The 10,176-nt window shown below is 39.3% G+C and overlaps 4 protein-coding genes across 6 annotated transcripts; 1 reads left to right on the top strand and 3 right to left on the bottom strand.

Moving 5' to 3' along the window:
• Window positions 1-237: 237 nt before the first annotated feature.
• LOC108857642 (uncharacterized) lies at window positions 238-2,033 on the bottom strand. Of its 2 annotated transcripts, XM_018631647.2 has the most exons (4): window positions 1,837-2,033; window positions 1,612-1,679; window positions 764-956; window positions 238-669 (listed from the first exon to the last, which is right to left on the bottom strand). In XM_018631647.2, exons 2-4 carry the CDS (start codon window positions 1,663-1,665, stop codon window positions 539-541), a joined length of 378 nt encoding a protein of 125 aa, XP_018487149.1. In that variant the 5' UTR covers window positions 1,666-1,679; window positions 1,837-2,033; the 3' UTR covers window positions 238-538. The 2 variants fall into 2 exon arrangements, with proteins under 2 accessions (XP_018487149.1, XP_018487148.1); XM_018631646.2 differs by lacking the exon at window positions 1,837-2,033 and having other exon boundaries at window positions 1,612-1,731.
• A 1,087-nt stretch (window positions 2,034-3,120) lies between these two features.
• LOC108862829 (uncharacterized) lies at window positions 3,121-4,955 on the bottom strand. The gene is made up of 8 exons (XM_056986377.1): window positions 4,700-4,955; window positions 4,497-4,624; window positions 4,354-4,410; window positions 4,171-4,263; window positions 3,972-4,050; window positions 3,765-3,889; window positions 3,555-3,698; window positions 3,121-3,473 (listed from the first exon to the last, which is right to left on the bottom strand). Exons 2-8 carry the CDS (start codon window positions 4,620-4,622, stop codon window positions 3,240-3,242), a joined length of 858 nt encoding a protein of 285 aa, XP_056842357.1. The 5' UTR covers window positions 4,623-4,624; window positions 4,700-4,955; the 3' UTR covers window positions 3,121-3,239.
• On the top strand, window positions 4,859-7,993 carry LOC108862828 (transcriptional adapter ADA2a). Of its 2 annotated transcripts, XM_056986376.1 has the most exons (14): window positions 4,859-4,969; window positions 5,171-5,235; window positions 5,334-5,515; window positions 5,594-5,659; window positions 5,723-5,848; window positions 5,933-6,005; window positions 6,085-6,148; window positions 6,238-6,296; window positions 6,416-6,466; window positions 6,560-6,788; window positions 6,874-7,084; window positions 7,170-7,448; window positions 7,521-7,705; window positions 7,788-7,993. In XM_056986376.1, exons 1-14 carry the CDS (start codon window positions 4,917-4,919, stop codon window positions 7,807-7,809), a joined length of 1,665 nt encoding a protein of 554 aa, XP_056842356.1. In that variant the 5' UTR covers window positions 4,859-4,916; the 3' UTR covers window positions 7,810-7,993. The 2 variants fall into 2 exon arrangements, with proteins under 2 accessions (XP_056842356.1, XP_018492581.2); XM_018637079.2 differs by having other exon boundaries at window positions 7,521-7,993.
• Window positions 7,994-8,277: 284 nt separating this feature from the next.
• On the bottom strand, window positions 8,278-9,744 carry LOC108857936 (uncharacterized). The gene has a single exon (XM_018631943.1). The coding sequence runs from the start codon at window positions 9,742-9,744 to the stop codon at window positions 8,278-8,280; it is 1,467 nt and encodes a 488-aa protein (XP_018487445.1).
• Between the last annotated feature and the right edge of the window lie 432 nt (window positions 9,745-10,176).

Below are 10,176 nucleotides of genomic sequence, written 5' to 3'. Positions count from 1 at the left end.
TTAATTGAACTGTCAACTGTCAAATAGTATGTGAAGATAGATTATAACGCGGAATCAACGGAACCAAGAAGAGGATATTTATTAAAAAGTGCTAATCTCCAAACAGGAAACATGGAACTAGCTACATGCCAAAAGTCTTATCTCAATGATATTTCTTCAGAACATCTGGACCAGGTGAAATGGAAGGTGGTGCGACATACAAGTTTAATCTCTTCCTCTCCAAGGTTTTTTTCCACATATGTATAATCAAATTACTATACTATTTTTATCTGTCGCATAATATATTAAACATCTGGGAACAAACTTTGTATACACCGAAGTACAAAACAAAAACAAAAAAAGAACATAATGTTTTTCCCCCCACCTTGCAAGATTTTACCAAAGCCAAACAGCATTTTTGGCTTGAGTTTGTTTCTTCCTATTGCATATGCGGCTTTTGATCTCCACAGACAAACCCCAAACCAGAGAAAAAAAAAAAAGAAAGAGAAGAGAAGAGATAGAGAGACAAGTAGGTACATAAACATCCAAAGTGTAAATGTCAAGACTCAAGCTTTAGAGATACAACACGAGATTGTCGGTTGCGCTTAGCCGCCTTAACAAAGACTACTGAGAGGCAAGAAGGTGCCCACCATGGCCGTCGAACTCTCTGTTCACCTTTCAAGCAAGCCACTGCGAAAAAAAAAAGTAAAACACATTTCTTTTCAAATTGGTTGCAGCAACACTAAGCTTTAGGGTAAAGAGAAAGAGCGAGAGAGAGAGAAACCTTTAATCCTCCTGAGTTCTTTGCAGAGGGTGATGAAGTCACCCCATTTCATGTGATGCCTCCTTATGAAGTGAAGGATCTGTTCCGTTGTGAACACAGACATGCTTTCGAGATACTCTCCGTTGACACCATTCTCTTTGAAAATCAGGCGGTAGCTCCCTAGGTTGATCTCCTCAAGCCAAGATCCAACGTCCTGTTTATAAGAAGAAAACGAACAGATCCTCCTCATCTACAAGAAGCTCGGTAGGCAGACATAAAAAGGTACAAACCCAACAGACTAAAAAAAAAAGAGCCATAGCAGTAGTAGCATCTGAATGAACCCAAAGTGTGACTAATTCTACTTATCTTTTCCCAAAACAACTTAAAAGCATCTTCCTAATTTTCAGTTATCACCAACTAATCTTCAGCCAGGATTCACTGAACACACCAGTAATACACTAATACCTTGTGATTAAAAGCAAAAACCATTTCCAGAGTAAATCTACATGAACTAAGGGTACAACTAAGAATCTAAACCAAATGACCACTAGTGAGACTAGTGTGTTCTCTATAAGTACTATAGCAATCTCGAGCTTCCAAACAATGGTTAAACCATTAAAGGTTCAAGATTTGCTAACCAAAATAGCAACAAGAAAAAAAACTAAAAAACAAGGTTCCAAGTTCAACTTAAGAATCATCAATCAATCCTGAGTTCGGATCCAAGAAAGAACAACCCTTTGGGGATCATACCTGAAGTAGATCATAAAGAGTGAAAAATCAAAAGCAAAATCAAAATCAAACCCAGTTAAAAAGGGTTGATTCAGATTCACACAAAGAGAGGAACTTTTGATTTGATTGAATTGAAATACCTCAACAGTCCAGATGAAGAAATCAAGAGGCTCGGGAGGATGATCTCTGCTCATGGTCGTCGTCTCCTCTACACAAAAGTCCCAATACAATTCGCTCACAATCATCCTTTTTTTTACTTTACACTAAACCAAAACATCTAAATCGCAAAACACGAAAAGGAGAAAACACGTCTTCGCTTGCTAATCTGATTTAGAAAAAAGAAAGAGAAAAGTGCGCAAACTTACATCCGAGGAGACAGCTGTAAGTAAGTAAGTAAGATCCGAAATTTAAGCTTCGAGATTCGAGTGAGAGAGAGTTTCTCGGAGGAAAACAAAAACGGAGATAGAGAGAAAACTTTGATTCAGCGAACTTTGCAGTGCCGAAATGCGTGACCTTTAGGGTTTGTTTGAAGATGAGAGAGGAGATTGGGAGGGACAAATGGGTCCATTAAAGTGAAAGTTTGCTTCTTTTTTCTCTCTCTCTTTTGGCGCTTTTCTCCACGCGCCACTACGCGCCACCGTCTCTCCGTACAACGACTTACTAATCAGTTTTAGTTTAAATGACTGACAACTTGTTGTTGTTATTACCAGACAAATGACAAACGGTTCCGGTAAATACTTTGAATGAACAAACAAGAGCATTATTTAAGCATGTTGTTGTTTAGTGCTTAATTCACTGATTACACAGTTTAAACTAATCTAGAGAGCATTAAGATAATAAGATCGCTAGCTAATTTTTTTCAAAAAAAAAAAAGATCGCTAGCTAATATGTCAAAAAATTGGAAGATTGTTTTATTAGCTAGAGATCACAACAAACCAAAAATCAAATGTCTTTTATCACATGGATCAAAGTATCATAGCTTAATTGTTCTTTTGTGTGTGTTGTCAATACTTAATTAACTATCTTAAATTAACGAGAGAGCTGCATCGTTGATAAAAGTGGCAAAGGGACATTCTGTGATTGCCTCTCAGGTATATATCTAAAGGTACCACTCTTTTTTCACATAATGAAACAAAGAAAAATGATACAATAAAAATATAACAAAAGAAATCATCAGCTTTCTTGTAACTACCTTTTTCTTTTACAAATAAAAATTAGATTTCCTATCAAATTTGCATAATACTTTCAAAAATTGGAGAAAAGAGTTGAATTTTTCAAAGTCATTACCAAATCCAAAGCTGAGATAAACACGTGATCATCGTCACTGGTCACACACACACACACACATAAACACTATTTAATTTGACCTTTGGGCTTAATCATGGACCACAAATCTTATCTTCATTCAAAGTCCATCAAAACGCTCTTGCTGACCTCATCTCACTTCTCAGTTCTCTCCTCCCAAAATATATCACAATCCTCTCATGCAGGGGTGGTCCTGAGCATAGCGAGGTGAAACATTCGCTTAGGACCCCCAAAATTTTTACAAAAATTAGTATGGAAAAAGACCCCCGATTTGCAAAAAAATTTTTTTTTGAAAATTCCTTACTAAATTGTTTAGGGTCTCCCCCATATCAGGGACGCCCCTGCTCTCATGTAACTTGTTATGTTTTTTTTCTCTCACTTTAAACAAAGATCCATAAACAATGGAGTCAAAAGAGAAGAAACTCAGTGTTTTAGTATAAACAATTAAAAATACAATCAAGACTCAGTCTTCACAGGCCTCTGCAGCTGAAATCTTAGAATCAAGATTGTTCATCAGAGTCTCTGACACATGCTTGGCCACACAGATCATGTCAAGAATGACGGTCGGGTCCAAACCAGATCCGCCTCTTTTGGTTAATCCACATATATGGCCCGCTCGGTTCACGGATATAGACACAGCTGAGCTCATCTGAGACTCCTCTTCCTCTGTTGCATCAACTATGTAATGATTCCCCACCTGACAAAACCAAATATAAGCATTTATATGGATGTTACCAGCTTAGTAAACTCTATCAAAAGAATTAAGATAATGATTTACTTTGGTTAACGTGACAATGACTGGGACACTGGAAGTGTCGAACTGTTGATACTCTTCGTCGCTGATGTCAATCTCTGGTTGCTCATCATCCGCCACTTGAGCTGAAACTTGGACTTTTGGTATAGCGGTGTTGGTTAAAGCAGCCTGCAGGGAAGCATATTAGTTATATAGTATACTCACTACTACCGTCACAGCCATTCCTCGGCCTACCTTAATGGCAGCACTCAGTGCATCCAACAGATTCCCATCCGAACTAATGACAAGCCCATCTATATAAAGGTCCCAGCAGACTCTTCCTTCTTGAATCAAAAGCGAAGATAAATTTATCCCAGCCCCTGTTACCAAAATGGAGTTGCTAAAACACATTACAACCTGAAAGTGTAACAATAGAAACTGTATAAAACATGATTGCAAAACCTGCTCCGGTTTTGCCACCTAGAAGACATCTTTGAAGAGCCAAAGCAAGCTCATTAGACAATTCCTCACCTCCTCTCCCCTAAGTAACAAAACAGCATGTCACAAAGTATTAGCTTAGCCGTCTAGAGCTTAAAAGACCATTAAAGGTTGAGACTTTGAAAACATGTTGACAAGTGCTTGCTAGATAGAAGCTGCTCACCCCGAATATAGGTTCTGCGGTTGGACTGCAATCAATGAAAACCGCAACCTTTCCTTTATCTGGTTGGACCGAACTTGGCCTCCCAATCTCAGCCTGCAGATCATTCGGTTTAACATTTAGTGTACACTACTCATTCAACAATGACAGTGTAGACAGAGAGAGAGAGAGTGGTAAAGGAAGTACCTTCACACTGGCAATCACATCAGTTCCACCTATCCTAACTCTCGCTGAACCATTAGCCTTACATAAACCCAACAAAAGAGTAAAGAGAAAAAGCAAAAACATTACATAACTAGAAACAGAGGAGCTCTAGGAGATCACATTACCTGCGGAATAACACCGGTTTCGACGTAGATAGATCGGTAAGTCAATCTTTTCCGACCATCAGTTCTAAGTTCCTGAGCGATCCCACCTTTGAGAAAGTGTTGCTCCCCAACAGAACACGCCACCATCACTACACAGTTTAAGCAAAGTACATATCTTTACACAGCACAACCAAAAAGAATATAACTAACAAAATCTTCTTTACCTTCCCGGCGACCGTTAGCGGCAAGTTTTGATCTGTTAACAGAAGGAAGAGAGACAACCGCCGGTAGGGTTTAATGATGGCACGAACTTAATTATTGAGTTTTCCCAGGGGTAGTTTGGTCATTTACTCACTCTTTATCTGTTTTTTTTTATCTTCTCTCTTAATCAATTTTCCGGGAAGAAGTGCGACCTAGCGAGCGGAGGAGCGTTTGGTGTTGATGGGTCGTTCGAAACTAGCTTCTCGTCCTGCTACCGAAGACGCGAATCCTGGGTTCGTTTTAAAGTTTCCATCTTTATCTGTTTTTATCTCGATTCGTTCGTCGTAGGGTTTTTTTTTCTCTCTCTCTCTCTGCTTGCTTGCTTACGTGGCATTTCTCTGTAATCCAATTCAGCTTGTGGGTTCTTCAATTTCATACTGCTACTACCTTTGTCTTTATTATCCTAAAGTGTTGATTTTTTGGGATGTTTTCAGAAAATCTAAAAGGAAAAAGTTATCCTCTGGTACTGAGAATGCACCAGTGCCTTCAGTTTCGATTGGTATGTTGGTTTTAGTGTTATGAATTAAATGTATTATCAAGGCTACTTTTGGTTCCCGAAAGTTCTTACATTTTTTCTTTTATATGCAATGTGATAAGGAGGTGAAGGTGGGAACGAGAGGAAGCCTGGCCTTTACTGTTGTAACTACTGCGATAAAGATCTCTCTGGTTTGGTTCGTCTCAAATGTGCTGTTTGTCTCGACTTTGACCTTTGTGTGGAATGCTTCTCTGTCGGTGTTGAGCTTAGTCGTCACAAGAGCAGTCACCCGTATCGTGTTATGGTTTGTTTTGTTTGTTTGTTTGTTTGTTTGTGTTGAATGAATCTTATCTATAACCCTTTTTGTGTGTGTGTGTGACAGGACAATTTGTCTTTTCCGCTTGTTTCTTCTGATTGGAATGCGGATGAAGAGATACTCCTTCTTGAGGTAATCTCATTCAACGTTTCTAACGGATCTCGGTTTTGGTTTTGACTCATCTATTGTTTTTAGGCCATTGCTACATACGGATTTGGGAATTGGAAAGAAGTTGCAAACTATGTTGGAAGTAAGACGCAGAGTGAGTGTACTGATCACTTCAACTCTGCTTACATGCAGTCACCTTGCTTTCCCCTTCCGGTAAAGAATCACATGATATCCAGATAAAAATTGACATTTGTCTCGTTTATTTTATTTTTACTCAAGCTCTTGGCTGTGTTGTAGGACTTGTCTCGTACAAATGGAAAGAGCAAAGATGAGCTTCTTGCTATGAGCAAAGATCATGTTGTTAAAAAAGGTAAGCTTGATGATTTGGTACTCGTCTATAAAAACGTTGAAAGAAGAAAATCGACAGCTCAATTTTTTGTTTGTTACAGAATCACCTGCAATCTTGATGAACCTATCTCCAAAAGAAGAGCTGCCAATGTCAGCTGAAATCAAGTATGTACTTTTGTATGTAAAAACCATTTCTCTAAGTTTACAATGTTGAATGGTGACCTAATCTAATACTTCTGTGCTTTAATGAGAAGAGACGAAGCTTCAGGGAAGGACGATCCAATAGATCAACCTCTGCCTGTTTTAGCTGGAGGTATAAGACACATGTTTTTAGAAAACTTATATGATTTTACATATTGCCTCTAGATAAAGGAAGCAAATTATCAGTCTTTAATACTCTTAACCTTTTAAAGTAATACTTTTTTTGGACAGTCAAGAAGAAAGCCAATGCACCACAGACTCAGGACATCGTCAAGTTGGAAGGTTTGTTTATTGCGTACCAAGTTTTCATGTTTAAAGTTATGTTTGAAAGGAAACAAAAGCTAAAGGTGTGGTTTAATGGCGCTTGTGTCTCAGCTGCGAAACAACCATCTGAGAGGAGTGTCGGGGAGAAGAAACCGAGACTTCCTGGAGAGAAAGTTCCCTTTGTGACGGAGTTATATGGCTACAACTTAAAGCGGCAAGAGTTTGAGATCGAACATGACAACGATGCTGAGCAACTACTCTCTGACATGGAGTTTAAGGATTGTGACACGGATGCTGAGCGTGAGCAGAAGTTGCAGGTTCTTCATATCTACTCCAAAAGGTACATTTTGTCACATGTTAAATCCAAATTGTTCTGTCATGAGCCCAATGCTACATGCAAGATCGTGCTTTTGCTTTCTCCTCAGGCTTGATGAGAGGAAGCGGAGGAAGGAGTTCGTTCTGGAAAGAAACTTACTGTACCCTGATCAGTTTGAGCTGAGCCTTTCAGCAGAAGAGAGACAAATATACAACAAGTGCAAGGTCTTTGCGCGGTTCCACTCCAAAGAAGAGCACAAGGAACTGATTCAAAAGGTCATTGAGGAGCGCCGGATTCTCAGAAGAATCCAGGATCTTCAGGTTTTTGATGCTTATAATAATTTAACCAAGGAGTTGAGAACTGATTACAGAAACTGAATAAGGGTTTTTTGGGTAAATGTTGCAGGAAGCAAGAGCTGCTGGTTGCACGACAACTACGGAAGCAAATAGATTTATAGAAGAGAAGAGAAAGAAGGAAGCTGAAGAAAATTTGCTGAGACTAAACCATGGGGGACCAGGCAGTACTGTAGCCGGGAAAGCACTAAAGAGTCCAAGAGGGTTACATAGAAATTTACAGCCCTTTGGTTCTGACTCGCTGTCAAAGGCCACGCTTCCAATAATATGTAGCTCACTGGACAACTGGGACGTCAGTGGTCTCCTTGGGGCTGACTTACTCTCTGAGACCGTAAGTAAACAATCATTGATGTGTGTTCCGTTCCCTTTGGTTTGAGAGATTGAAGAAGCTCTGTTTGTGCAGGAAAAGAAGATGTGCAACGAGATGAGAATACTGCCTGCACACTATTTCAAAATGCTGGAAACCTTGACAAGCGAGATAAAGAAAGGGAAGATAAAGAAAAAGTCTGATGCTTATAGCTTCTTCAGAGTAGAGTCGAGTAAAGTAGACAGAGTGTATGACTTGCTGATTCAGAAGGGAGTAGGCGAGTCATCATGACTCATGAGCCATATGGATGTGTGCCGAGTAGAGTAGACAGAGTGTATGATTTGCTGATTCAAAAGGGAGTAGGCGAGTCATCATGACTCCATGAGCCATATGGTTGTGTGCCTGTTTGGTTCATAATCCTAACATGTAATTCTGAAACAATGTATTAGCCATGTGTGTATATATAGGAAGTGTGTATACAAAGATGATGCTGATGTGTGTTTCCTTAGCTTGTTTGTTCTCTGTTTAGTTTTGAAAGGTTGACAATTCTCAAAGGATGTTTACAGATCTTTTCCTCTAGTTTTTTTTTAATCAAGTTTCAAATCCAATGACATCATCATACACTCAATCTAAACTAAGCTGCTGGATCTTATTACAGTTTTTATGTCATATATGAGATCAACACTGAGACATTGCATCAGTTTTTTTCAGACATAACCTAACCTGTTCGAGAAAACCAGATTCTTGGGTAACAAGAAACTACTCTGCATCACTAACAGATCGTCATCCAACAGAAGAAATCCGATTCTAAAACATTAGATCAATTTAACCAAAAGATTGACCAACCATCTTCTTAAGGTTGCGAGCGTTGCTCTCTTTGTCCCAGCTTCTTCCTGTTCTCTGGTAACCAAGGCTTGAAAGCACCAGGAAGAGAAATATTCTCCAAGTAAAAGAAAAAACCACGAAGCAACTCCAGTCTCGCCTTATTATCACCATCCGCAAGCTTGTATTCTTTATCGAAATCACAGACCTTCTCCAGATAAGACTGTCCCAGTTCAGAAGTCTCATAGCTGCTTTCTCTTCCCTTTCTCAGCTCTCTACACCTACTCACTCGCTTCTTCCTCGACGCCTGACCAGACAGCAACAACAACTCTCCTGCATCGTATGGTTTCTCAAGAACATGCACTAGCTCATTTCTAAACACACAACTACCACTTTCATCCTCTGTACTATCATCATTCTCAAGATCGATCACGATCTTGTTCTTGGACACCACGAAAGGTGTGCTCTCTCCATCCGTGAAGGGAGAATCACTAACCTCAATTATATCATCATCATCATCAGACCAAGACTCAACCTCAACCTTTACTTTTGCCGATAGATCCTTTTCAGGGAGAGTTGTGGGATGTTTGAAAGAGTCTACAAGCCATGTGAGGTAACTCATGTAGTCCTTATCCACAACCTCTTCCACACTCTTCTTCCTTGTCCCTACAGAAACTCCTTGATAGCTTTGTGTCTCTTCTACAACCTTAGTCTCTGTAACTCTATGTACTCGCTTCACAGGAAGAGCCTTAGTTTCACCAACTCTCTTCTTCCATCGCTCAGACATCCTGTTGTCTCGTTGGATGACTTCTCTGGTTCTAACCAACGGAACATCTCGTAAAGTGTCAACCTTTGACTCCAAAAATCTCCTAGCTTTGCTGTCTCGTTGGATGACTTCTTGGGCGCTAACCAAGGGAACATCCCATAAAGTCTCATCATCCAGTTTCCTAGCTTTCTTGTCTCGTTGGATGACTCTAACCAAGGGAACATCCCATGAAGTGTCGTCGTCAACCATTGACTCTGCCAGTTTCCTAGCTTCGTTGTCACGTTTGATGACTTCTAGGGTTCTACACAACGGAACATCCCATAAAGTCCCATCATCCTCTGTTGACTCTTCTGACATGTTACTAGCTTGGATGTTCACTTGGCTTCTAACTAAAAGAACATCACTTGCAGCGTCTAACTCGCCTATCTTCCTCTTTGATCTGTTTGCATCATTAGAAAACATGTTGACTTTGAGACTACGAGTTTCAGATTCTCCACTGTCATCTTCAAAGGGAGGGAATAAAGTGTTATCATTACTAAGATGATTATCAAAGAACAACTTGTAGTCCTCATCAAACTTAAGATCATCATCATCATCATCGTCAAGACAAATAACTGGAACATCAATTTCATCAGACGTATGATGAAGCTCGGTGACTGCTGCATCCACCATAAACCTTCTGCAATCATCATCATCACTATCCATAATAGAGTCTGCATTAGAAACATGCATCCTTAATCACAGATGAGTTTAATAACAGAGTGTTCAATCCAATAAACGTGAAAGAATATGAATCAGAGAAGAAGAAAAAACCCTAAAAAGATCAAAGCGGTGTTGCCGTTAACACCATAGGTTCAATTAGAAGTTCGGAAAAAAAAAAAGAATGGTGAGAGTACATGCATACCGTTTGGAGAGACTATGTATGCTTCTTGTGAACATGAACTCGGTAGAGAGATAAAGATCCGAGAGGAGAGAAAAAAAAGGAAATAATGATATTTAGGGTTTAATTGCAAATGAGAGACGAGACTAATCAGTCAGAGAATCTTTTACTTCAAGTTTCCAGCTTATATTATAATCCACGTCATATTTTTCCTTTATTTGTTTCCTAAACATCTATTGGCTATGTACATCATCATCATCATGTAATTTATCAATAAAATAGTT

Source organism: Raphanus sativus, chromosome 5 (genome assembly GCF_000801105.2).
Source record: "Raphanus sativus cultivar WK10039 chromosome 5, ASM80110v3, whole genome shotgun sequence".
Taxonomy (NCBI): domain Eukaryota; kingdom Viridiplantae; phylum Streptophyta; class Magnoliopsida; order Brassicales; family Brassicaceae; genus Raphanus; species Raphanus sativus.
This window is presented reverse-complemented; position numbering and strand designations above follow the sequence as displayed.